The sequence below is a fragment of the Pyricularia oryzae genome, chromosome 5 (assembly GCF_000002495.2).
Source record: "Pyricularia oryzae 70-15 chromosome 5, whole genome shotgun sequence".
In the NCBI taxonomy this organism is placed as follows: domain Eukaryota; kingdom Fungi; phylum Ascomycota; class Sordariomycetes; order Magnaporthales; family Pyriculariaceae; genus Pyricularia; species Pyricularia oryzae.
The window spans coordinates 663,131-688,723 of NC_017852.1; the positions used below are offsets into that span (position 1 = coordinate 663,131).

Sequence of the window (25,593 nt, forward strand, 5' to 3'; positions counted from 1 at the left end):
GGGGAGAAGCAGGAGCCGGGGTGTGTTTGGTTAACTCTTCCTGTTACATCTTGCAGGGCACCCTGTTCAGTTTATAAGCGTAAATTCTTCTCAACCAGGGAAAGAAAAAACGACGACAGGCTTTTGGAGAAAATCCGACCAAAAAGGAAAACGGAAAATGAAAATTGGCATGGGGATGCGATGTGACCATGGGATGAGGTAGATCATTGAGCAGCCAAAAAAAAACATACTTTGTAAAGTTTAGCACCAGTTGACGACGATCAACAAAAACGCGCCCGGTTCAATTTACGTCTGCTTTGACGGGATGGATGTACGTTCACCCTCTTACGTCCATAATACCAAGCCGCTTAAAGATGATGCCTGCTCGTCTGCCGCATTCCCAGGGCAATCGATTCCCACTTTGCTTACGCCGCCCTTCGGCTGCAGGCCAACCTTTTTTTTTTGTCGTTTCGTCAGCCGCAAAACCGCAAGGGGTGAGATGAAATGGAACTGTTACCCGTTCAGCCGTCACTTTTGGTAATGGGTTGAAGCAGGGGTCGACCCCAACATCAAGAACACAAGATTCCAAGAACAGACAACTTCCCCTTGGTAACGAATCACGAGACGGACTAGACTAGAAAAAAAAAGCGGGAACGCACTGTCTAACCCCGCCATGCCATCGCATATCATCATTTTTCTTTTTGATTTCCAAGGTCTCCAAAAAATACGACCATGAATTGCATGCATTGCATGCATATGCCTGACGATCGTCAGCTAGAATCTGTCACAATATCTCCACAGGAAACAAAGCACACTTTCTGTCCTTTTCCCAAACCAATCCAAAATTACTGGCAAACAGTGACGGGACAGGTTCACAAACAATAAACAAAGTCCACATAAGCAATGGCTGATAACACCACCAATGGCCAGGGGGTAGCAACAGTGTCCGCCAGCTACAAGGGCCCCTCGGACGACACCTTCGTTGTCAACAGGGAAATCCCCCTCCCCGCTTCATCATCCCAGGCTCCTGGTGATGGGACGATGAGTTTGGCAGACAAGACCAATTTCCTCAAGGATCTGCGCACATCCGTCGCTGCGGTGCAGGACCAAGTCAACAAGGAACTTACGCAGCGTATGGAGGCCGACAAGGCGCGCGAGGCTGGCACTGCTGCTGCTGCTTCTACTACTGTCAATGAGGCCGAGGAGGAACAAAACTACGGAGAAGAGGTTGTGGATGAAGATGCTTGATGAGAGAGCGCCTGAGAGAAAGCCAGCCGAAAATATATATATTACTAGCAAATTGGCACAAGATATAGATGATTATGACCCTAGTGGAAAGATATGCCAACAGTCCGAACGCTATGCTGTCAACAAAAACCCGCCAAAACAATAACACAACGACACACAACATGGGGGTGGTATCAAAGTCGACAAACTGGAACCGAGAACGTCAACTCTCAACACCGAGCAAAGCTCAATGCCCACCAACACGGCCCCAGCTTGGTCCTCTGGCATCTCTACCGCCGAACCCACTCCCCATGCTTGAACCACTGGCCGCCCTACCCAGGCAGCCATAGTGTACGACCGCATTGTCCGGCATGACCGCGACGACGCTCCCACCCAGCCGCTTGTGGCACGTTCCGCAGACTCTCTCCTCCGATACCACCACCCGCCGGTTACGTCCACCCGTCCCATCATCGCCGAGGAGTAGCTTAGACTGCGCGGCGACCATGGCCGTCTCGCGCAGCTTGGCCACCACCTTACCCTCGTTGAGAACGCTGTTGGCCGACCGGATCTGACCGCGGAAGTACGCCTTGAGCTCCGAGATGGGCAGTGAATCTGGGATCAGGGACAGCGACGAAGAGGCTGGGAGCCGCGATCCGTGTTTAGATAGGAGTTCCAGGGCCGGTCCAAGCTTTGGTGACGGTGCTGGGTCCGACATTTGGCGTGGCGGGTCGAGGTATAATGAGAGCAGGGTATGGTAGATTGAAGGCTCGGTCTTTTCTTGGTCGTCCACCGTCCTCATTGACGAAGATGGCTCTGCTGCCTCCGGTTCAAGTTTATGTACACGGTTGCAATACCTAGGTGTGGTTGTGTTAGTTTAAATGACTGGATCCCAGACTTTTCAGGGGAGACTTACTCTTCGGCTCTCGCGTAGTCCTCCATCTTGAAGACGCATATCCTCAAGGCTTCGCGGTGTTGATCCATAAGCCTCAGCACAATGATTTGTGCCTCGTAAAACGCAGAATCTAGCACACAGTCGTTAGATTCATACAGGAGACACTATGTTCAGTGCAAAGATAATCAACTTACCGTCTTTGATAGCAGTGTAAGCCCTCATAACGGCATACTGTCTGCTACTATCCAAAAACCTCAAAAGCCTCTGCATCATCTCATCCCACTGATCACCCCTCTCTTTTGTCTTGAGGTGTCGGATCAATATGTCGACCAACCGGTTGTGAAAATCAGGCGTCATATCGTTGAGCTCGGTGATGATGTGATCCAGATATCTCACTTCGAGTTCGACATCGATACCAGCCAAAAAGTCCACAACCTTGTCCCTTGGCAGGGTCTCGGCATTCTCTGTATCGGCCAAGAAGATTTCCATGCCCAACTCGGGGTTCGCACGCAGAGTCCACTCTGAGAACTCGAGGATCAGGTCTATCATCTCGGGCGGCAGATTTTGGAGGTACCGCACCGTACGCTCGGGACCATGCAGGGTAGCAGCAACATCGCTGGGTGCATCGCCGTCGCCAAACTTCTTCAGCAGCTCCAGCGCCTGTCGGTGCAGCCGCTTGCCGTAAAAGAAGTCGACGAGCTCGTTGTAGCGGTTTTGCTCCAACAGTTTGGCATTCACCACATCCGGGTCACAACAATTGGGAATTCGAAACAAACTTCCTGCCAGCGCCGGTCGCGAGTACATGAAAGCCCGGAAGAGTGTCGTGTCAACCAGCCTGAAAGTATCCCGCAGATCCTTTTCTAGCTGCTCATCCGATTGAGACTTGTTCTCGCCGCTCAGTAGGCTATCTACTGTCGGGTCGGTCGAGTTGCGCGGCTTAAGCTTGCCGGTGGTTGGGTCAATCACACGTTGGAGCCGGGCACGGGCGCCAGCCAGATAGCCATTCAGTTCGAGGACGGCGTCCATTAGATCCTTGCCCTCCAGTATGCCACTGTCTGCGATTGATGACTTGCCCTTGTCGCTACTGCTGCTGTTGTCGTCATCTGGATGATCGTCTTTTGTCGGCTTCCTGGACGAGGCGATCGATGCTGCATCCGAGTCTGGTTTCTTGTGCGTCAGGCCGTGACCAAGTCCCCATAATCTATTTGTGAAACCACCCGCTGCCTTTGCGGGTGTTGCTGGTTCAGGCTCTTGCTTCTGGTCCTTCTCTTCCTTGTGTTCATCGGTGCTGCCATTGGCCTCAACTTCCTCTTCCTCGACTGCTTTTCCATCGTCAGAGGCCGGGACTCCAGATAAATCTCCAGCGATGACAGGAGGAAACAGTCGCAGAACCCTTTCAGCAGGCGCATGGACATCCTCCTCGTTGAATAGATCCATGCTCTGCTGGAACTTCTTCATCCGGAAAAGCGATTCTGCTTTCAACATTTTGACCTCGCGCAGAACCTCGATCTTGTTCCTCAACAAAGCATCCTCCAGCATGTTCAGTATACTGATGGCCTCATCATATCTCCCAGCCTTGACAAGCTCATCAACCTGAGTATCGTAGTCCGTTGCGTCCATCTTCCACACACACCTGTCACTGCTGATGTGGAACCCCTTGCCACCATGCGCAAGACTCACATTTGGCGGTGGGAAGTGTAGCCCTGCCGCGCCCGGCAGGTTGATGGTCTGCAGCAGGCTCAACGTATCCGGGTTTCGCACCTCCAGGCTCCCCTTGGCTGGCGGCAACAGTGCGATCAGGTACGGATAGCTATACCCAATGCTGTCTGGAGCACTCTGCCATGGCACCTGGCGCTTGTGTTCCAACACCTTGCCCTCGGACGTGACGAAAACGGTGTTGATATCCTTGGCAAGCAGCATCTCGCCCTCACCCAGTCGAGCGGCCAGCGGTTTCGGCATGTAGCCGCCGAGCCCCATGTATCCCATACTGTAGGCGCCAAGGCGGCTACCTGGCTCGCCCTGGCCTCCGCCAGCTATGATCTCGGTCGTCTCCTTGGTTACGACGTCGACGAGGGCATAACCAGCATTCATTCCGACGACGATATTGGTTGCGGACGACCAAGTCAGAGTACGGATCGCCTCGGGCAGTACGACCTCTTCAACATTGCCGCTGAGCTCTGAAGTGTGCCAGCTGTACAATAGCAGGCGGCGCTTGACGGCGACGGCAAGCCGGGAGATAAACTCGGGGATGCCGGTTTGAGGGTCCTCGACGACATTGCTGGTCACGGCGAAGCAGGTGGCGTTCTTGGTCTTGGCTAGCGGCGCCTCGATCGGACGGAAGTTGTTGAGGTCATGGAGGGAGACGGCGTAGTTTGAGAGTGACACGAGCGTGTTGGCTTCTTTAATAATAGCGAGCTGCTCTATGGCGCGCGTGGAGAACTTTTCCACCTCCCGTAGGAGTTCGGTTGGTTTCGTTGCATTCGTGTCGTTGGTGAGGCGATAGATTTTCAGGTTGCCAGTGCTGAGGCCGACGAAGATGCGGTCACCTGTGCCATTCTGTTTAGTGACAACGGCCCAGACCTCATAGGGGATAAATGCCAGGGTGTTCCCATACTGTGTGTTTGTATGCTCTCAATCTTGAACTTGTCCCTCGGCCGGAGCTCAATGATGGGCCGGGCCGTGAAGGCGGAGAGCATTGCGACGTCGGGCTCGCGACGAGGCCCAGCCCTGGCCGTAGTGTCCGCGCGGAGAATCTAGGAATACTATTCTCTGCTACCTCATCGGCTTGATATCTGGGAGTTTGGATCTTAGATCTAGCCCTTGGGAGTGAGCAGATCGGTCGGGATTATTTTGCAGCTTTGTTGTTGGTCGAAGGTTTGCGATTCATTGTTAGCGAGTGCGGAGCGAGGCGGCATGTCGTCATGCCGGAGCTACAGCGCGTGTGTGCGCTGCATACAGAGAGCTGCAGTGAGCAATGCTCCAATTGGAATTTTGCTCGGCAAAAGCAAAGGGCAGTCTCAACGGTTCTCACCTGCATAAAATTGAAATCTCCATGTTCTTATTTTAATGCATCTCTTGTGATCCTATATTTTTGATGCGGAAAGTGCCCAACTTTTATTATCACAGTGTCTTGTTAAACAAACTCCCGTCGCTCCAAGTACTCAGAATTTCGTCCTTTACTATCGATCAAATACTCGTAATTGAAGGCCGATCTACTCACTTCCTCGCCGGCAGTTGGGGCCGCGTGTATTAACCTATGGTCTATGTGCTAGTTGTTTACAAAGCTGCTAAGATAATTGCCTGGATACCTACCTAGGTTCTTGCCTACGAGCTTCATTTTTCACCCGTAGGCATGCTTTTTGTTCAGCTGATGTGCCTACCAATGAAAGCTGATTCTACTTGACCATTCAAACTGCGGGTGTTTTGGCCTGAGTTCCTATCCCTTTGCTCCTGCCTCGGACCTAAGCAGACATGCAGCAGCGATCCAATATCAACAAATATTTTTTTTCCATTTTGACTCCCCGTTTCTTCATTCTCCTTCTTCGCCTTCATGCTTCATTGGTCTTCATGGCGACCACTTTATACCTTCAATATCAACTACCAAGAACACGGTATATCGTTACACCGGATGATATCACCGCTTCACAAGGCTTATCCTCCATAATCATCAATCTAACCGGCATCACCTACCAAATAACAACACTCGCACCATGGACAGGAACAGCGATAGGAAAGACAGGCTACCTAGCCCCCAAAACAGTACAGACGACCCCATGTACTCCCTCAGGAGGAGGTACTGCTACCATACCCAAACTGGGCACAAAGACCGCTACTTTGACCCTATAGGCGCCCGCTAGGTGCGCGAGTATGCCATAACCGGTGTTTCACTCTTTTACACGGAGGCCTGGGAACACGGAAACGCCCTGCTTGGATTCCCGGCGGGCGATCCAGATATCCTACGAAGTCCACGGAACAGTCTACTCATCCCAAAGCCATTGGACCTTGCCCTGGAACTCGGACTCATCGCCATCGTCCCTGATGATGACATTGCTGACCTCTCGCGTGAGGAGTACAAGGTCGTTGTGCTAATCAACGTCTCGGACAACGATCCCACATTTGCCTGGACTGACCAGCACGACATAGATCAGCCGCTTAGCAAGTTACATAACCGGCGATTGACATTCTTGAACAACCGCCGCCCTGCAAAGGCTTACCTGTGGTGGCTGTACCTACGTGCCGTGTCCATCAGGGCGAGATTCCCTTTGACCTTCTACAAGACGGCGTGCGTCGACTGGCCTACACCAGGGAAGTTCATGCCGCGAGAAATGCTCAGGGGTTTTGTGAAAATGCTTGAGTTGGAAGATATCGGTTCAAATAACGGTTGGTGGATCATGAACAAGGCCATCGAGCCATTGGATAACCAAGACATTGGGATGATCGATTATCTCAGTGTCGAGGTCATGGATCGCACGATGCCGGAATTTGAGCGCCTCGAGAAAATCTACGACACTATCGAAGAAGCCAGGACTCAGACCGATCCCATTGCTCGTTTAGCTAGGTCACTTCCCGCCGGTACCACGATCAGAAAGGTGGCCCCAGGGACCATGGGAGATGTGACTGTGGAGTGGGGTGACGAAGCCTTGCAGAGGGAGAAGACGACAACGGCATTGTCGGGAAATTCACCGAAACCTTACAGGGCACAGTCGGTGCAGTTACAACCACCGGCGAAGCGCCAAGCTCTGAACCATGCCCCCGAGGCTGAAGACGACAGAAACCCCCGGGCTATCTCAGAATCAGTACATCAAGCTGCGGTCGAACTCTGGGCACTGAGCCGAACCCCCCAGATGGCAGCTACCCAGATGGCAGCTAGAGCCCTATCCCAGAATAATGAGTTTGACCTGAAAGGTACCGTTCAGCACGATGGCGCACAGGACAGTAATACTCAGGACAATGGTATCCAGAACTTTAACATCTACGACTATATTATCGATGATGAGATCAAGCAGGAGAGCAGTACCGAAGATAATGACAGTGGTAGATGGGTGGACCCAGCCCCTGTCAACACAAGGGATTCTGTTGACCCTAGAGTGAAAGCCTGGGCCGATGCCAGAGCGGCCGCTTATGAAGAAGGGGTAATCAAGGAAGAAGAAGGGAGTGAGGAACCAATCCGTGTTGTGGATCCGGATGAACACTTTGTTGGCGTTGAATCCAGCCCAGAAACCTCAACTGAAAGCACTTTAACTCCCGAGGAAGCTTTGCTTGCCTCGGTACTGTAAGCGATCATTATACCACTTGATACGGCTTCAGGAGCAAGCCCTTGCAGAGATACGTGGCAGTATCAAGAATTTACCTCTGAGTCCAGGACCTTGGGCCATATATAGATCTCGACGTACTCGAGAAATGCGACCAAGGGAGAAACCCTTGGGAACAGGCAATGGCCGAAACATGTGCGCAAATCGGACTGGTAAATAGCCTTTAATCACAAACCACAAAGCGATTCATTTTTTCGAGTCTTTCTTAGCCATAAGCATCAACTTGTGTTATTGTGACAATAAAATGAAAAGGGTATTCTGACATTGTCTGCTAGGCTGTTTGTACTAGACAGTATGGCACGTTGTTTGTTGAGAATACAAATACACACATCCCCGAGCGACCGAACTACTATGCCTCTCGCCACACAAATGCTTCACAACAGTCGTCTATGCCGTGCCGACATGAGCTAACCTCACTTTTGTCGCAGCCCTCCCAGGCGCAGCAACACCCCTCACGATCGGCGGCTTCCTCGCCCTCGTCACAGCATCCTTTCTCCTGGGCCTGACGACCCTCTTGCGCCTCTTGTCAACGCGCGTGACACACTTGTGTCCGAAGCCGACGACGGCCAGCATGCTGTTGATCCTGGTGCGTTCCAGGCTGCTGGGCACGGCGCCGTCGACCTTGCGGAAGCGAAACTCGCACCGCAGCCACTGCTCAAATCCGGGCAAGCTCATATCCAGGGTCGGCAGCGAGATGATGTTCATCTCGTCGCGGGAGGACTCGATCAAGCGCATGATCTCCTCCTGGCGTGCGCGGCTGGGCCGAGTGTACGGATGTTCTTGCATGTAGGGATCCTGGACCCAGGAGATGGGCCCCGAGGCGTAAACGGCCGGCAGGGTCCAGCGGAGCTTGTTGCCGGCGTAGCGTTTGAGCAGGTCTTCGAGGCGGCGGCGGGAGGCGTCGTCAGGCAGGGCGTCGCGGAACCGGCGGAGGTACGGCAAGGCCAGAGGTCCGACGTGCACGTTGACGGGCAGGCGGTGTCGGACCGAGACCCAGAAGCGGCCGCCGTCATACGGGACGAAGCGGAAGCGGTGCGAGACGGCGCCCCGATTTTGCTTGATCGTGTCGGGCGAGCACCACCATTGTTTCTTGTCGGGGTAAGCCCAGGCCCATACCCGGCTGCGGAACTCGACCGAGGGGAGGGGCTCGCGGGCTGGCGAGTTGTGGGGCGCCCGGGCCAGCTGCCACCTCAATCTTTGATTTGGGTCTTTGGGTTTGGGTTGGATGGGCACACAATGCACCCCGCTGATGACGAATGATTTGGGCGGAGTGGTGGGTGCCTCACCGATGGTTGTGTCGGCTAGGGAGGGAAGGACTCGACCCACAAAGGGTTGCAAGTCCTCTGCAGTCGGCAATGCGTTCTTTGGGGAGACGATGCGCAGTAGGCGACGGAAGGCTTGCGCCGCAGCTATCGTCTTGTTATCTAGGGCGATTTGACGCCAGCGGGTCGTGTATATGGAGTGCCTCCGGCGCGGGCCTGGGCGGCGGAGGTTAGGGAATTCAACCACAATGGATCCAACGTTAGGGTGAAACTCGTAGAAGACGAGCCGGTTGAAAATCCGATCTGCCTCTTGTTTCTGTAGCTCCAATCTACGCCGAATACGGTTGGACATGGCAAGGACGGCTGGCTTTTGCAGCGCGACTGGCATAGTGTGGTGCTTGACCATGTGACGGATAGCATTTCGCGGAGTGAGTGTCATGTCCTTGTTTGTGCTATCCTCAAACCACGGGACACCGTTCTCCACGCATGTCGCAATGATGCGGTCTTTGGAGAACTCAAGCATCGGCCGATACAGCATGGTGCCGCCGTCCTCTACCCTGCATGGTTCCAACTCGGGGGCTCCTCTGTTGGGACCATCCTCAGCGCCAGTAAGAGAATAGATATAGTCCCGCACGGCAGAGCCCGTCTCGGCGCTGGAAGAAGGTGGACTGAGGAGCTCTTGCATTATCTGCTCCTTCAAGGCGGTCCGGAGCTCCTTGCTCTCGTTGGTGTTAGGATTAAGCCTAAAGAGTGGATTACGGTAGTTCTGGTCGTCTATAAAACCACTCTCGTACGAGCCGTGAATATCTTGGGTGTGCGGCAGCTGGTTGGCGGCCGGGATGCCAACTAGCCCGCGCGGGCCGTGGCCGTCCATCAGGCGCATCAGCAGCCATTCATACTGATCGTCCTCGTGGTGGGCCAAGAACAGCGACATGGACCGTTCATGCACCATCTTCTGGGCAAAGAGGCGGTAGCGTTGTTCTCGCGCCACCGTCTCAAAGTTTGGAATGTCCTGCGGACGGATGGACTTCAGCCTGCTGTCGTCTTGCGAAGCGCCCTTGCTCCTACCAGAAGGCTCACCATGATTGAGCACGCGATCCCTATCCAACTTGTCCCACATAATCCTTGCGATGATCGGCCTCATGTTCAAGCGCTCACGCAGAAAGTCACCGACGGTCTTTGCTTCGCGGTAGCTGTGTCTGCGGTAGTCGTGGTCGACGATTATGGGCATGAAACGAAGCACCCGGTGGTCGGCCACGCGCATGGTTGGGTCGAGACGGCGAACTTCGGCGCATAGCCATGCCATGGCCATGGAGTCGACGCCTCCGCTGATGGCTAAGGCTACGGGGATGGGCATATTGGAGCGCGCCGCCTGCATCCGAGGCCGGCAGAGGGCCTGGACGGCGTCGGCGAACTCGCTGGGCCGGATCGGCCGCGCACAGTGGTGCAATACATGCGGAATCGTGCCCATTCCATCACAATTTTGCTGCTGGTCTGTTGTGGATGTGTGGATGTTTTTTTCCAGTCCCCTAGGTTGTTGGATTCTGCGCCTTTGGAGAATGTCTACTACGTATCTAGCTTTGATCCCCAGCTTTACAGTGGGGTTGCCACTGATCGAGTGCGCCATCGATGGCCCTAGCTCCCTGTTATTTTCTGCACGGCAGGGATGTGGCCGCCGCAAAAGTCCACCAGTTATTAGTTACCAGACCCTAGACTAGAACTAGAACCATCCTCGCCTCCGTAACCGCCGCTCGGGAACCGTTATCAGTCGCGTCCGCTCCGACTCCGCTCGGATTTTCGCGTCGCTAGGCCGGGATGACCTCACCTTTTACCGCAAATTAAAGCCCAATGGTAAAAAAAAAAAAAAAAATGGCATTCAATGTGCTTAACATAACATTGGCAACGAGATTATCGTGCCAATGAAATTCTAAACATAATCGCACGTTTAAAACGCCATGACGACTTTGCAAGCCTCTTGAGATTTTTTTTATTTTATCTTTGGCTCTGGCCAATTTTAGTACATCAAATTGTGCCTCTTTCCACAGCACTTTTGTTTTTCTCCGGCTGCCTCGGCCTCCTCCCGCCTAAACTTCCAATCCTCTCCGAATAATCAAGTAGCTTAAGTCGATCACAATGTCGCCCACCGATGCAAGCCCGCCATTTCGGCATGCCCTGCTCGCGGGAGCCCTCGCTGGCACTACAGTTGACATGAGCCTGTTCCCACTCGACACCCTGAAAACACGCCTTCAGTCATCGGCCGGCTTCTTCCCCTCTGGCGGCTTCCGTGGAGTCTACAAGGGCATCGGCTCAGCATTTTGGGGTTCCGCACCTGGCGCCGCCCTCTTCTTCGTCACCTACGAAGGAATCAAGTCATCCAAGGCACTGTCGTCACTCTCGTCGCCCACCACCGGCAACCCGGCCGCCACTCACATGCTGGCGGCGTCCCTGGGTGAGATCGCTGCGTGTGCGGTCCGCGTCCCGACAGAGGTGGTCAAGCAGCGTGCACAGGCTGGTCAGCACGGCGGGCGTAGTATGGCGGCGCTGGCATCGATCCTGGCGACGAGGCACGGCGCCGGTGGCCTGGTTGGTGTCTGGCGCGAGCTGTACCGCGGCTGGGGCATCACCGTCTTCCGCGAGGTGCCCTTCACCGTGATCCAATTCCCGCTGTGGGAGGCACTCAAGGCTTGGGGCCGTGACCGGCGCGACCGTGGCGTTACGATAGGCGGGCCGCAGCCGGACGTCGGCGCCGCCGAGAGTGCGCTGTACGGGAGTGTTAGTGGCGCTGTTGCCGCTGCCGTGACAACCCCGCTTGACGTACTCAAGACGAGGGTCATGCTCAGTCGCGAGAGGGAGGGCGTGCTTTCTATTACCAAGAACATACTGCGCGAGCATGGTGTCAAGCCCTTCTTCAGTGGCATTGGGCCAAGGGTTGCCTGGATTAGTGCTGGTGGCGCCATATTCTTGGGAAGCTACCAGTGGGCCATCAACTGCTTTGCCACGGGAACGCTGGCTGTACCGATATGAGTGGTTGTGTCATTGATGACTACCTACCTAGTCAGTTGAGGGGCTGTGATGACGAGAAAGAGCATTCTGGTTTTTATGATCCCTTTCGGCAAGTCTTAATAAAAACCGACAGGTTTTTAATGTATTATACTGTTGGCCTGGACTACTTTGTACGATATTAGACGGATTTTATAGATAGTGATACCACGATATAGACGATGAGCATCTCACCCTAGCCAAACACTCACAACTTGACAGGCAGCCACAACGGCCCAAGGGTCGGTCTAGGCGAGTAACGAATAAAGGTGACTAACGGTAAGCCCTAGTGCTATAAATATAGTGCCATGATCGTCTGTCGACTGTCAAAGCATCCGTCTAGACCAGCGCTAGGGCTTGACACTGAAGCACACAAGAAACAGCAAATTTCATACTTCCAAATACTACAAAAAATGCAAAATCAGCAAATCGACAGCCCCATCGGGCTGGTCTCCCAGGTTGCAAAGACCTCATGTATGAGAGACCCTAGCGGAAGGTGGTGGCAATGTGCTTGCGTCGTCATGTAAGGGTTCGTATTATCTAGCGGTTGGTTTTGTGAGGGTTTTTTTTTATCAAGCAGCCACTCTCAGCAGTCAGCAGTCACTTTGGAGTCCTACCCAATATTAATACAGATGGAGAAACGCCCTTTTGTAATCACAATTGGTGAGAGAATGAGACTCATGGCTCTAAAACTTTATGATGCTGGCACAAATCATGTCGACATGTGTTTTGCTGAATAAAAGAGATAGAAACCAAAACAAAACCACCTCCGTACTCAACATTGACATGCGAATCATTAACCTTGCCGCAAAGGGGTTGTGTAGTCGTATCGGCTACAAACATCAAAGTAGTGCACCTTGCTTTTTATCACAAATTGTGACTTTTGTACGTCACAACAGGAACGGATCTAGTGAGACAACGGCCTTCGATTCAGGGCCTGCGACGAGTGACAATTATGGTAAAAAGTCACAAGACCGCTCCTACTTTCTCGGCAGCGCTGCAGGCTGAGCTAGCTTGATATGCAGCATACCCGCCTCACTGAGATGGTTCCCCACACGTGTTGCAGCCCCGGCATTCCACTGGCCAGGCGGGTAGCTTCGCGCTAAGCTGCGGCAGGTTCCAGCTGGGTCCCTGTAGCTTGCATGTCTCAGTTTGCTGACGATCCAAGACCTACTTCGTACCTATAGTTCACAATTCGTGTCGCGCCGCAACTTGGTTTTTTTGACTACAAGGCAGCCTCTCAAGGTAACAACAGTCACGAGTAAGAAGACAGATAGTGGAAACCGGTAAAAATCCTACGTAGCTGCATATTGATGATACTATCGCTTCCTATATTACCTAACCTAAACAACCGGTACACACTTGATGGCGCCCAAGGACAAACGGCGCCCATACTAAGTCACCATTCCATCCCAACCTCTTTCCAACCTTCCCTCCTCGCTCCACAGCGATTCCACCAGCCCCGGTTTCGGCCCAGCGTCGCAACCTCAGCCACCTATCAGCCTTGCATCGCAACAAGACGCACGTCACCGGCGGAGCAGAGGAGGGCAAGACAATTTGAAATACGAACCATCCACTGGTCGACTGCCTGACGGTTCACACAACCACCGCGACCACGCAGACGACTACGAACTCCAGGAGCTTCCCTCGCGCGGTCAGACACCAGCGACTGCTTCACTGGAATCCGCAACCGATACCAGCAACGAAAAGCTTGATAGCCGGGCCGCCAAGCGTCGGTGGCTCGAGGAGCAGGACGAGATGAAGTTCTCACACAGCATTCAGTTCAATGCTGTTCCGGACTGGAGCAGTCACTACATAGCATACAGCAACCTCAAAAAACTGTATGTACTGCCTGATGCTTGCTACATCTTCCCTTCCCATTCCAGGCTAGCACTCTACCAGTGTAACTAACGTCTTGCGCACCAAATCAGTATTTACCAGCTCGAAAAATCCATCAACCAATCTATAGGCACAGATGCGGAATCGAGGCCTCTTATCGGGAATGATGAGGATCCGGAGAAGGTCTTTACGCGCGCCCTGGATGTCGAGCTTGAAAAGATCTCATCATTCTTTGCAGTGAAGGAGCAGGAGCTTTTGGATGAGGTCAATTCGCTGCTCAAAGATATTGGAGCTTCAGAAGATGAAGATGAAGGTAGCCCGAGTCGCCTCGTCACACACGACCCAACACAGTCCGCATCGGCTTTGGTCGAAACCCGAAGGCACAGTATGCACAGCCATCAATCGACCGAGGACGGCGGGGAGGATGATAGCGATGATGCCTCTAATGACGACGAGAACACTCCTGCGCTCGCAAGGAAACGACGCGTGAGCTTCGGCAGGAGGAGGACGATCGGCGCCACCGGCAATGGGGCCGTGACGGACATGACGGCTTCGGCCGAGCTGACGCGGTCTCGCCGACAAAGCACCGTTGCGTTTGACGACTATGCCGAGCAGGCAGCCCTCTACTCGTCAGACATTATGCTAAAGCGCAGGGTGGTGGCCCTGTACGTACAGCTGTGCGAGCTCAAGTCGTATATACAGCTCAACAAGACGGGTTTCCGCAAGGTGCTCAAGAAATTCGACAAAATTTGCAACAGGTCCCTGCGGCAAAAGTACATGGAGAAAGTCGTCGAGTCGGCCCCTCCATTCGTCCCCGAGGCGACCAAGGCGGTTGAGGATAACGTGTCCAAGATGGAGCATGCATACGCCAACCTCGTCACGAAGGGCGACATTGATATCGCGAGGAGGGATTTGCGGTCGCACCTTCGCGAGCACGTCGTCTGGGAGAGGAACACAGTCTGGCGTGACATGATTGGTATGGAGCGGCGAGCTGAGGCTGCAAGCTTGGGCAGGGCCCTGCTTGGCGGAGATATCGCCACGGGAGCAGCCAGGCTACAGGGCGATGAGGAGAACGCCATACCTACCAAGGAGATTGCGACGCCTATCGGTAGATTCAAGCTTCCGACATGGCTGGTCAGCACGTCCTTGCTGAACTTGGTGATTATTTTGGCAGTTTTTACGGCACTGCTGGTCCTTCCCATTATGGAGAGCCCCGAGCAACAAAACTGCTTGGCAATCTTGGTGTTTGCCAGTATGATGTGGGCGACTGAGGTACGTTGCTTGATGAAACCCCCTTTTTTTCGTTTTTATATTTATATGTATTTTTATTCTGCCACTTGCAACCTAGCTCCAACAACTGACCAACTGATTGTAGGCCATCCCGCTCTTTGTAACATCACTCACCATCCCTTTCCTCTGCATCGTCCTCCGTGTTGTACGGTCTGATGACGGCACCAAGCGCCTTTCCTCCAAGGATGCCACGACTATGGTGTTTTCGTCCATGTGGACGCCCGTAATCATGTTGTTGCTTGGAGGCTTTACGCTGGCAGCTGCTCTATCAAAGTGCAGGATCGACAAGCGCATCGCGACGTTTGTGCTTAGCAAGGCCGGAACCCAGCCGCGCACCGTGCTCATTGCCAACATGCTCGTGTCGGCGTTTGCCAGTATGCTCATTAGTAATGTTGCTGCACCAGTGTTGTGCTATGGTATTATCGAGGTATGTTGGTGATGCGCTTATGTTTCTGTGAACGTTGCATAGAAGTGAAATACACGTATTTAACCACATGTGCTGACTGCTCCCCATAGCCAATGCTCCGCAATCTACCTACTGGCTCGCCCATGTCCAAAGCACTCATTATGGGCATTGCCCTATCGGCAAACATTGGCGGAATGCTTTCGCCCATCGCATCGCCCCAGAACGTAGTAGCAATCGGCATTATGACTCCAGAGCCAACATGGGGAGACTGGTTCTTTATCGTGATCCCCGTCGGCCTGGTGTCGCTCGCCCTGATCTGGGTCTTGCTCATGGTCACGTTCCAGCCCGGCAAGGGCACCAAGATTGTGCCCATCAGGCCTGTTAGAGAGCCCTTTAGCAGTGTGCAGTGGTTCGTCTCGATTGTCACCATTAGCACCATTGCGCTGTGGTGCGCCAGCCACCAGCTCGAGGGCGTCTTTGGTGACATGGGCGTCATCGCAATCATACCGTTGATTCTTTTCTTTGGCATTGGGCTCCTGACCAAGGAGGACTTCAACAACTTTCCCTGGACTATTATTATCCTGGCGGCTGGTGGTCTGGCGCTCGGCAAGTCTGTCCGCAGCTCAGGTCTTCTGCACACACTCGCCAACGACATTACCGGTCGGGTTGAGGGCATGAGCCTGTACGGGGTATTGGTTGTGTTTTCGGCGCTCATCTTGGTGATTGCGACTTTTATCAGTCACACGGTTGCGGCATTGATCTTTCTGCCGCTTGTGTACGACGTCGGTGCGGCGATGGAGGAGCCCCACCCGAACCTCCTCGTCATGGCTGGTGTATTGATGTGCAGCGCCGCGATGGGATTGCCTACCAGTGGATTCCCCAACATGAGTGAGTTTTGTTCATTTTCTTGCCTTTTTTTTTCACTTTTGCCTAGTATATCGCTTTAGTCACTGACACGTGATATTTGACAGCTGCCATCATGAAGGAGGATGCCACAGGCCAAAGGTACCTCCAGGTCAAGCACTTTATCAGCAGGGGTGTGCCGAGCAGCATACTGACACTGATTGTATCGGTGACTCTGGGTTATGGTGCGATGAGGATCATTGGCATGTAATCCAGGGTAGGTTTGCGTACATGTATGGGACCTGGTCGGGGGTTATATTTTCCTTTGGTTGCTACGTCGTGCTGCATTTACATGGAATGGCACACTAAGCGAGGAGAAGCATCTGAGCGTCTGGCGACATGCGGCCATTTCAACCTTTCTTTGCGGCATTTTTGGTATACCGGTCCTCCAGGAGGAAGGGCTTTGTAGTGGGTGGTCGGACATATTGGCAGGTTCCCTAGTTCGATTCCAGGAGACAAAGGGACGTCACATTATCCAATATACTACCCTGTGAACACCGCGATGGGGCGTAGAGAGTATGCAGGCAAATATCTAGTCTAGATATTGTGTAGAGTAGATAATATCATAATCTGGTTGCCTCGCGGCGTAGACCGGCTCCTTGATTTCCATTCTTCCTGCCGGTCTGATATATTTATATATAGCACTAGTATCTCGCGGCTGACCTAACGATGCACGGTATAGCATTCCAGCCATAGTAATGCTTCAGTCTCGTCCTCACGAAGCGGATGATACCGCCGCCGAAGTGAAGGAAGGTGATATGAAGTATTATGCTCCCTGCGAGGTTTCTTTTCGTCCATTCATTATCCAACTTCACAACCCTCTTACCCCTATCCCCCCTTTCCAACAGACCAAACCAGCCAAACCATGCAACCCATCAACCCGACCCATTCGTCTCGAGCTTCCCCTCTGTCTTTTCCACATGGGCAATCATATCCTCGATAGTGCAGACCTTGAGGCCCCACCTCCGCGCAAACGCCACGCACTCATCACCCCTCAACATGCCCGGCGCGGCACGCACGGCCCGGCCCTCGACCTCTTGCCCATCGTCGACAATCTCGCTGATGACAGCGACGGGCCTCTTGCCCGCCAGCCTGCACAGCTCTACACCGGCCTCGGTATGGCCCCTGCGGGCCCTGACGCCGCCCGCGACGGCGCGGAGGGGGAAGACGTGGCCCGGGCGGCGAAAGTGCGAGGGCTGGGCGTCGGGAGCGGCGAGCATGCGGCAGGCGAGGGCGCGGTCGTGCGCGCTTATGCCGGTGGTGGTGGAGGGGTGCTCGGCGTCGACCGAGACGGTGTAGGCGGTGCCGCGCGGGTCGGCGTTGTGCGTCACCATCTGCGGCAGGTCGAGGGCGGTGGTGCGCTCCGGCGTCAGCGGGGCGCAGATCAGCCCCGACGAGTGCCGCACCATGAAGGCCATCTGCTCCGTCGTTACCGACTCGGCGGCGATGATCAGGTCGGCTTCGTTCTCGCGCGAGGGGTCGTCTAGCACGACTACGAACTCGCCGTTTTCTTGGTGGGAAAGTGGGTGTTAGATAGGGGGGCCTGGGGATTGAGAGAGCGGGGGCGGAGGCGTTGGTGGCGGCCTTACTGAATGCTTGGATCACATCTGGGATCGCGTCAAAATTTGACTTTGGTATGCTGTCTGTGGAAGGCATTGTGTGTATTTTTTTGCACGTGTGTGTCGTATATAAGGGTGCTGAGTAGGACCGAAAGGGAGTCTTGGCTCCCTGCGTCTCTGCTTATGACTCCTCTGAGATCGGAAAGGGTTCCGTCGACAGCTCGGCTTTCTCGGAGGATTATTGTTCTGCACAAGTTTTCGGCGGTTATTATGAACCAATTAAGCTATAGAAAAATCGCAAGTATCTGATCTTGATTGATTGTGTTTGCCGAGGTGGCGCAAAGGGAAACAAATATTTTGAGTAGAGGTGATGGTGGTGCTGGATCCGTAAAGCTGGTGATTAAACCGCGTGGGATGCAGGGACGCGGATGCAACGGCGGCAGAGGATCTTGGAGTGCCGAATCGGAGCTGGGTGGATTGTTAGGGTACCTTGGCCAGCGGATAGGGGTATTTGTCGGGATCCCGTCTTAAGCCTCGGCCTTTAGTTCGGGTTGTGAATCTGGGATGAAATGCCTGCTCACTTTCAATTGTTTGCCTAGGCAAAGTTAAGTATAGAGTCAATCATGTAGTTGCATTGGAATAAAATCCGACTCTCGATCCAGATCAGATCTCTTATCATCTCACTTCCTCTGACTCCATTCCCACTTCCATCAATCCAACATAATCATTAATTAATCAATCGGACCTCGCTGACAAACTCGGCCGAGGCGCTGACAATTACCGCAGTAATTTAGGTCGGGTCGATTTTCTTCGCATGGGAAAACCCCGCCGCCGGTGCGCCGCGGGGTCCCTATCAGTGAGCTCATTGCGACTCGGGTCCGCGAGAGCGAGAGCAGGGGGGCTGAAGCTGGTCTGGACTCTGGTGTTGGCGACCAATTTTAGCGCACATGGTAGGGACCCACACCGAGACGCTGAGCCGCTAGAAAACCTCCCCGGTAAGGTGACGACAGGGGGCTTGGATCTGTGGCGCGCGCTGGAAAAAGCTCCAAGACACGTGATTCCCTGAGACGTTCCATTCCTTTTTCTACTTTCTTTCTCAGACTTCCACGGGACATGCGGAGCGTTGAAGAGCTGGATATCTGATTGGATTAATCACGGCGTTTTCTTGATAATTTACTCAAGGCACCAGTGAGGCAGTGAGAAGCGCGCCACGGGGACACCGAGTCCATACGCATCCAGTCAGCAATGGCGTCCCTGCTGAGGACTTCGACCCCAAACGCCGCGCGGCTGCTACTTCGGGCAACTCCGCGGGTATTCGGTGCCCCATTCTCACAGGGAATAACACAGCCGCCATCACGGCCAAGGTCAATTCAAACCTCGGCCGCCTTGTCATCACCACCGACACCACCACCACAGGACCACTCCACCACATCCAACAACGACCCAAACCTCAACACCGTCAACCAATCCGAAGTCTCGCACTTTGATGCCTTGGCCTCAACGTGGTGGGACTCCCATGGCCCTTCACGCCTGCTACACCTGATGAACCCCCTCCGCCACGACTTTATCGCCTCCTGCCACGCCTCGGAGTCACCACCACCGCCATCAGCCGACGGCTCATCACCCCAGCCCTCGCAGCCCCGCCAAGGCCTGCACTACCTGGACGTCGGCTGCGGGGGCGGTATCTTTGCCGAGTCGGCCGCCCGGCTCCCGACCGCGGCGTCCGTGACCGCCATCGACGCGTCCTCGCAGGTCCTGGCCGTGGCCCGCGCCCACCTGCGCCGCGAAACGCCCGCCGTCCAGTCCAAGCTCACGTACCTGCACTCTAGCATCGAGGCTCTAGCCGCCGCGGTGGGGCCTGAGGGGTCACCCGCAACCCCGGCCAAGCAGTACGACGTGGTGACGACGTTCGAGGTGCTCGAGCATGTCGACAACCCATCCGCGTTCCTGCAGCGGTGCGGCGCACTCGTCCGCCCGGGCGGCTGGCTCGTCCTCAGCACCATGGCGCGCACCTGGACCTCGTGGGCCACCACCATCTTTGCCGCCGAGCGCGTCTTGGGCATCGTCCCGCCTGGCACCCACGATTGGCAAAAGTACGTCGATGTGGAGGAGCTGCGCGCTCACTTTGCGTCCCGCCCGGCGTCGGAGGGCTGGACGGGCAACGGCTCGGCTGAGAGGTGTCAGGGCGTCGTCTACATGCCTGGGCTGGGGTGGAAGGCCGTGCCTGGGTCGGAAAAGGTTGGGAATTACTTTTATGCTATGAGGAAGAGCCCCTACGTCCCTGCCTGAGTATGGGGGGGTGGTGAGCGGACTGACCGGGGGGATGTAATACTACAGTGTATCAGTATACTTTGTCTGGTGTAAAAGCTTGTAGAATATAAACGTATATATATAATTGAGTGGAGAATGATAGATATTAAACAGGGTAGGTAGGCATATTTTAGACCTACGCTCATAAACCGAATCCCAAACGTAGTAGTTTATCACAGACATTGGTGTCCAAAAACAACTTGTACAAAAACACCAAAAAAGACACAAAAATCACTCCCGAACAAACGTGTTCAGAAACCCATCCTGCACCCGCGGATAGCACACATGGACATAGTTCTCCTCCTCCAGCCCACACAACAACGACTCGCCGACCTGTCCGTCGTCCCTCACCCTGACCTCCCAAAAGCTCGGCAGCGCCGCCGCAGCCGCCGGGAACACGCAGCTCGGGCAGGGGCACTCTCCCCACTGCGCGGCTCGGATGGGGGGAAGGATGCAGCTGATGCCGTCGCTGCAGGATAGACTCTGTTGCTGGCAGGAGAGCGACTGGGACGGGGCCCAGGCCTGCCGTGGAGGCGAGGGCGGGTAGCCGGTTATGGGTGGGGGTGGTGGCTGCTCGCCGTACGTGCCGAGCTGGGCTGGGGAGGACGGGTTGGTGGTGTCGAGCGTGGTGCTGTGGGGGATTGTGTTAGTCTGGTTTCTTGTTTTGGGCCGAACAAGGTCTAGACGGAGCTGCATCTGGGGGGGGGGGGGGGGGGGGGTTCTCTGTTTCACTTACTCCGTGCTCTCGGGGGAGTATACCTGTGCATAACTACCCATCTCAGGAGACGAAAACAACGGAGACGCCGGCTCTGCCAGGGGGTAGGATACGCTGGGCCACAGCGGGACAGTCGGCCTCGTTGGCTCCGGCGCGTCATATGAGGATCCGGCAGAGCTGGTGGACGTTCGCCGCCGCTGCGGGCTGTACTTGGAGAGGCCCCATTTCATGAAGCGGTGGCGGTATGCTCTTGTTCTATTTTCCTCTCGAGTGTTTTTGTAAGTGGTATGGCCCTTTTTTTGCACACTTGGGTTCTCATTGGTGCTTTCCAAGAGCTTACGATGCTGTAAATTTCTGTTGGTCCTTCATGATGGATTGGACCTCATGCAGAGGCTTGTTGTCGTCGAGGTACAGGCTGGTGATGCGCTGCCGGTGCTTTGCCCACTTTTTGGTCATTTTCCAAGGGCTCGACTTCGTGATGTTTTATTAGCGTTTGTTGCGATATAAGGATCATTAGGAGACTTGGGTATTAGTCGGGAACTGCTGTGAATACCCGAATAAAAATGGGAGCATATACAAAGAGTATTCGTCATATATATATACCTACCTATCTCGCCATATTTGCCTCTTGTGGGCGGACACACATGTGGCTCTTTCTTTTGCCAAAGAGTGAAATATGCAGGAGTGCGGCGCTTCTATGCCGCCTGTTGCGACCATTCATCCCACCAAGGGTTTGCGATGATAATCTCTTCCAAGCTAGTCAACAAAGACTGGTAGATACTCCCCAGCAGGGGTTACCTCGATATTTTGCATGGGTGGCTGCATAGGTAGGTAAACGCTACGATGCGTACTGGGGTGATACTAACAGCTAGTTCTAGTCTAGACTGGACTGGACTAGTTCTACACCCAGTTTTGTTCCTATCAACAACTTCAAAGTTCTCATTCGCAGCTACTATCACTCTCTTGGCAAGGCTGTGATGGGCTTGATGTGCATTTGATAGACCTTGTTATATTTACCATCCTGCGTTGGCCAGGGAAGGCTGAACTGCTATATATGTATGCTCTATAGCGTGATAGCAACAGCCGGTGTCATCGAACAGCCTGGCCATCTGCCTCATAACGTTTGTGACAACTGCATCTACATCGATATGACTGATGACATTATGTCTCCCCATCTGGATTCAATAAGCATACCAGCCCGCATGGCAATCCTTGCTGTAATATTCGGGGCGCCTTTAGAAAACCACGGCAAATTGATTTATTCAACTTGCTGTTTCATCGGTGTGTATCGTCAGTCAGCCAGGTCAGCCTATCGGGTGACAGCCCGGCAGTGGAAAGCAGTAGAATGGGGTGTGTTGCATACTTTTGCGGAAACAAACAAACCGATGGCGTCAAAGGAGACGTGCACGCCAAATTCCCATATTAGATGGGCGCGAATGCTCATGCAGGCCATGCGAGGCAAAAATGTGTCTTGTCTGCCTCGTGGGGGAAAACGTGCAAACCCGCCTGGGCGCACAAAGCGTGGGCGTTCTTTTATATCCCGGATAGATTGGGGTTGCTACATATAATTGGGCAATGTTCAACAAATGATAAACTCATTTTTGTAAAAGAAAAAGTAATTACCCGACGGTTTTGATGGCTCTAGGAAATAGGTGAGACGGCATTTGGTCAGGTTGTGCTTTGCTTATCACCGTGCCTCAGATCCCTTGCTGTCAAGGGACCGTTGAAGGGAACTTCATCGCCCGGCATTGGACCAACGAGGCGTCCAGATCAATGGCGGACCACGTAAGGCATTCGCGTCGCATATTCAGCCGCAGCCCCTCGTAGCTTGATTCGCCTGACCTGATGATCATCTTTTGTGCGGCTCAAAAAGGGGTACAAAGGTTCAGACGATAGACCAATAGAAATCTTTGTCACAATGTGGGTTATATCGCTTTTAGGCAACCAAGGTCACACAGTTCAATAACTGGGCAACCTTACCGAACTGCTTAGCAAAGGGTGAGCACAAATCGAATAATTATATGGCCTTTGAAGCCTTTAGGGAACAAACAACGACTATCCCAAGAAAAGAAAAAGAAAAAGAAAGAGCAAAACAATGCATATCTTCATTTGGGCTTGTTCGGCATCCATAAAAACAAGACCCAAATCATTTGTTTTTTTTTTGCCCGTCATTCATCAGAGACTCTGTCAAATCATTACTCGAATCCTCCTCTATCATGTACCGTATGTTATTTCAAAATGAACTTGTTTAGGCGTCCATCGGCTTCTTCTGGTCAGTCACGACCGTCTGAGGCTTGGGAGCCTCCGCGGTCGTGGGAGAGACGGCTTGCGGCGTCGTTCCTGCGGTCTGGGGCGAGGCTAGGCCCGAATCCTGGGCCGATTTGGGCGAAAGGGCATCCGGGCTGGCCACTGTATCGGCTCCAGTGACGCCCGATTCCTGCTTGGGCTGGTCCGTAGCCAGGGGAGGCAGCGGCTGGGCGGCGTTCTTCTCCGTCGGCGAAGTTGGTGAGGTCGGGGAAGCGGGCGACGACATGGCGGCGGCGGCAGCTGACGCGGCATTGGCATCCGTGTTGACGCGCTTCGCTCCCGTAGCGCCGGCGACACTCTTAATGACCTCGAACCACCTGTCGGCGTCGGCTGCCGTATGCGCCTTGAAGGCCAGCTCGGCAGAGCCCGCGAGCTTGCCGCTGATGCCTTTGGAAACGTCCTTGCCCTTGACATTAAACTTCTCCATGTTTGGCGTGCCGATGACGGCGTCGGGTAGGTAGATGCTCAGCTCGGGCACGGGATCTTTGCGCAGATTGTCCGAATCCTTGAACTCGTGCAAGAACTTGGATGGAGTGACGACGTAGTAGCCGGTTGACCAGCCCCATGAGAGCTTGTTGCGCGATTTCCTCTCCAGCGAGCCCTCAATCAGGGACTTGGTTCCCTTGTGGTCCATGTTCGGGAATGTTATGCTGTCGACGGTCCGCGGGTTCTCGTTGGGATCGATGAGGTTCTCCATGTTACGCTGGACGAAGCCCTTCCACTCAAAGTCGGGAGGCATCCTCTGGGCGGCTCCAAGAATGTCCGAGTACAAGGCGCGCATCTTCTCGGCTTGGCCACCGGCAGACTGATTAAAGGCTTCCATGGCCTGCTGCATGACCTCAACTATGTGCATCTCGAATGCCTGGAAGTTGTTCTGCACCGATAGCAGGTCGTTGCGGTGGTTGTTTTCGTCCATGACCTGTTGGTTGAGGCGGTGCAGCACACCACGCTTCAAGACATAGGGGTCGTTCGAGGGGTCCAACTTGGCCCCGGACGACTCAAAAGCGGCCGTCTGCTGGCCGAGAAGCTCAATGTGCTTCTGGGTGACATTGCGGGCCTTCTCGACATCCTTGGCACTCTTCTGGGCGCCGTGAGACAGCTCCTTGGTCTTGTGCTTGATCTCCTTGTGCAGCCTTTCGATGATGGGCAGCACCGTGCCCTTGATGGTCTTTTCGGTTTCAATGTTGGTGTTGACCATGGCCTCGGTGTTGACCCGCATGTTCTCAAAGAAGCCTGCGACGCCACCGAGGCTCTGGTCAAAGTGGTGACCCTCCTTCAGGGGTTTGCTGATGCTCTTGAGGACCTTTTCATACTCCTTTGCCTGATTCTTGTGCGCCTTTTCCACTGCGACCATGAACTCCTCAAGGTAGCCGACGGCATGTTTCCATGCCGAGAGTCGCTCAGCCAAGAGCCCGGCAGTCTGCGTGAAAGTGAGTTAGTGGGTGGAGCTTGTGTAGATCTTGCCCTTGTACAGGGTGGTTCCTGTTCAAATCTTTCGCGCATTTATACAAAATACACGCCGATCTGAAAAAAGGCTAACAGCAAAAGAAGAATTATAAAAAAAAAAATAAAAAAAAAAAAATACTAACCCCAGTGGGATCATTCTCGGGGACTGCATCGTCGCTAATCGAGGTCGTCGCGCGCGACATACCTTCCGGTGGTGATGCCATATTGTGTTGCTGTAGCTCTGCGTTGAAAATCTAGAAGTGAGAAGCGGTGTGAGGTATCTATCCCCGAATAAAAAGTTACAAAGGCGAGATCAAGTAACAAAAAATCGCACGCAGAGCAGAGGTACGGTTGATAGACGAACGAGCCAGTTGTTACCAAAGTGGGACAACAACGACATAAATATGTGGAGTAGGTAGCATTGTACCGTCGTCTCCCTTGTTAGCTCAGGTCGTATCGCTTTACTTAAATCAGGGACTAGGGCGCCAGGCGAGTCTATGACTGGATCGAACCAAAAGAACGGTGTGTGTGTGCTTTGTTCGATGCAATTGCAGCTACGTCAGTGGCCATCCTGGATGTGAGGTTTTTGCTTCTATGCCATCTCTTTCCATTGTTGTCAATCGCGACATGATCAAGCCAATCCAGGTTTCCCAGGGTCCTCCACCATCCGGCTTGCTGGGATTTACTCGCCAAGTCCTTCTTTACCCAAAACATACTCGGTACAAGACACGACTTGCTACCTTTGATCGAGTTTTGCTGAGCTGTCTTTGGCTTTCTGAGCTGGTCATCACGAACCAACACACCTTGAACGACGCTAAAGACGATTTGAAGTCATAGATTTTGTCTCATTCTAATTTCAAGAGATGTCAACTAATCAGTTAAATGACGGCCCAATCTTCAAGGACAGCTCAGGGACCATGACGTCAGTCATTGGCTCTAAGTGACCGGCTGATTGTCTTGACGCCCCACAGCCTACCTGTACCGACTGGACCCCTAACCCAGCCCAGCCCTGAGAGTGACCGTGACTGTACACTGTACAGTATATAACCCCCCAACCAACCCCACCAATCACCCTAACCCGCTCGGCGCGTCGCGAAACCCAATTGC

The 25,593-nt window shown here is 53.7% G+C and overlaps 11 protein-coding genes across 12 annotated transcripts; 6 read left to right on the plus strand and 5 right to left on the minus strand.

The window, feature by feature from the left end:
* The first annotated feature begins 670 nt into the window (after positions 1-670).
* On the plus strand, positions 671-2,296 carry MGG_01055 (uncharacterized protein). Its single transcript, XM_003717836.1, has one exon. It carries the CDS (start codon positions 883-885, stop codon positions 1,225-1,227), a length of 345 nt encoding a protein of 114 aa, XP_003717884.1. The 5' UTR covers positions 671-882; the 3' UTR covers positions 1,228-2,296.
* MGG_01054 (vacuolar morphogenesis protein AvaB) lies at positions 1,250-5,093 on the minus strand. Its single transcript, XM_003717837.1, has 4 exons — positions 4,713-5,093; positions 2,293-4,644; positions 2,120-2,228; positions 1,250-2,060 (listed from the first exon to the last, which is right to left on the minus strand). Exons 1-4 carry the CDS (start codon positions 4,792-4,794, stop codon positions 1,454-1,456), a joined length of 3,150 nt encoding a protein of 1,049 aa, XP_003717885.1. The 5' UTR covers positions 4,795-5,093; the 3' UTR covers positions 1,250-1,453.
* Positions 5,094-6,444: 1,351 nt separating this feature from the next.
* On the plus strand, positions 6,445-7,468 carry MGG_01053 (uncharacterized protein; the record flags this gene model as incomplete). Its single annotated transcript, XM_003717838.1, has 1 exon — positions 6,445-7,468. One exon carries the CDS (start codon positions 6,445-6,447, stop codon positions 7,372-7,374), a length of 930 nt encoding a protein of 309 aa, XP_003717886.1. The 3' UTR covers positions 7,375-7,468.
* Positions 7,469-7,603: 135 nt separating this feature from the next.
* Positions 7,604-10,251, minus strand: MGG_01052 (PP-loop family protein). The gene has a single exon (XM_003717839.1). It carries the CDS (start codon positions 10,141-10,143, stop codon positions 7,798-7,800), a length of 2,346 nt encoding a protein of 781 aa, XP_003717887.1. The 5' UTR covers positions 10,144-10,251; the 3' UTR covers positions 7,604-7,797.
* Positions 10,252-10,525: 274 nt separating this feature from the next.
* MGG_01051 (uncharacterized protein) lies at positions 10,526-11,958 on the plus strand. Its single transcript, XM_003717840.1, has one exon. The coding sequence runs from the start codon at positions 10,806-10,808 to the stop codon at positions 11,694-11,696; it is 891 nt and encodes a 296-aa protein (XP_003717888.1). The 5' UTR covers positions 10,526-10,805; the 3' UTR covers positions 11,697-11,958.
* A 539-nt stretch (positions 11,959-12,497) lies between these two features.
* Positions 12,498-16,360, plus strand: MGG_01050 (SPX domain-containing protein; the record flags this gene model as incomplete). The annotated part of the gene is made up of 7 exons (XM_003717841.1): positions 12,498-12,596; positions 12,899-12,972; positions 13,160-13,552; positions 13,643-14,822; positions 14,926-15,267; positions 15,357-16,134; positions 16,218-16,360. 7 exons carry the CDS (start codon positions 12,498-12,500, stop codon positions 16,358-16,360), a joined length of 3,009 nt encoding a protein of 1,002 aa, XP_003717889.1.
* Positions 16,361-16,504: 144 nt separating this feature from the next.
* Positions 16,505-18,585, minus strand: MGG_01049 (uncharacterized protein). The gene is made up of 3 exons (XM_003717842.1): positions 18,290-18,585; positions 17,739-18,176; positions 16,505-17,659 (listed from the first exon to the last, which is right to left on the minus strand). The coding sequence occupies exons 2-3, from the start codon at positions 17,803-17,805 to the stop codon at positions 17,025-17,027; spliced, it is 702 nt and encodes a 233-aa protein (XP_003717890.1). The 5' UTR covers positions 17,806-18,176; positions 18,290-18,585; the 3' UTR covers positions 16,505-17,024.
* Positions 18,123-18,650, plus strand: MGG_17322 (uncharacterized protein; the record flags this gene model as incomplete). The annotated part of the gene is made up of 2 exons (XM_003717843.1): positions 18,123-18,193; positions 18,503-18,650. 2 exons carry the CDS (start codon positions 18,123-18,125, stop codon positions 18,648-18,650), a joined length of 219 nt encoding a protein of 72 aa, XP_003717891.1.
* Positions 18,651-18,801: 151 nt separating this feature from the next.
* Positions 18,802-20,232, plus strand: MGG_01048 (hexaprenyldihydroxybenzoate methyltransferase). The gene has a single exon (XM_003717844.1). It carries the CDS (start codon positions 18,954-18,956, stop codon positions 19,995-19,997), a length of 1,044 nt encoding a protein of 347 aa, XP_003717892.1. The 5' UTR covers positions 18,802-18,953; the 3' UTR covers positions 19,998-20,232.
* On the minus strand, positions 20,075-21,735 carry MGG_11445 (the record flags this gene model as incomplete). 2 transcript variants are annotated; one of them, XM_003717845.1, is made up of 5 exons in its annotated part: positions 21,600-21,735; positions 21,341-21,481; positions 21,074-21,204; positions 20,755-20,988; positions 20,250-20,649 (listed from the first exon to the last, which is right to left on the minus strand). In XM_003717845.1, exons 3-5 carry the CDS (start codon positions 21,187-21,189, stop codon positions 20,250-20,252), a joined length of 750 nt encoding a protein of 249 aa, XP_003717893.1. In that variant the 5' UTR covers positions 21,190-21,204; positions 21,341-21,481; positions 21,600-21,735. The 2 variants fall into 2 exon arrangements, with proteins under 2 accessions (XP_003717894.1, XP_003717893.1); XM_003717846.1 differs by lacking the exons at positions 21,341-21,481; positions 21,600-21,735 and having other exon boundaries at positions 20,075-20,649; positions 21,074-21,314.
* Positions 21,736-22,653: 918 nt separating this feature from the next.
* On the minus strand, positions 22,654-24,871 carry MGG_01047 (PH domain-containing protein). Its single transcript, XM_003717847.1, has 2 exons — positions 24,630-24,871; positions 22,654-24,460 (listed from the first exon to the last, which is right to left on the minus strand). The coding sequence occupies exons 1-2, from the start codon at positions 24,708-24,710 to the stop codon at positions 22,982-22,984; spliced, it is 1,560 nt and encodes a 519-aa protein (XP_003717895.1). The 5' UTR covers positions 24,711-24,871; the 3' UTR covers positions 22,654-22,981.
* Between the last annotated feature and the right edge of the window lie 722 nt (positions 24,872-25,593).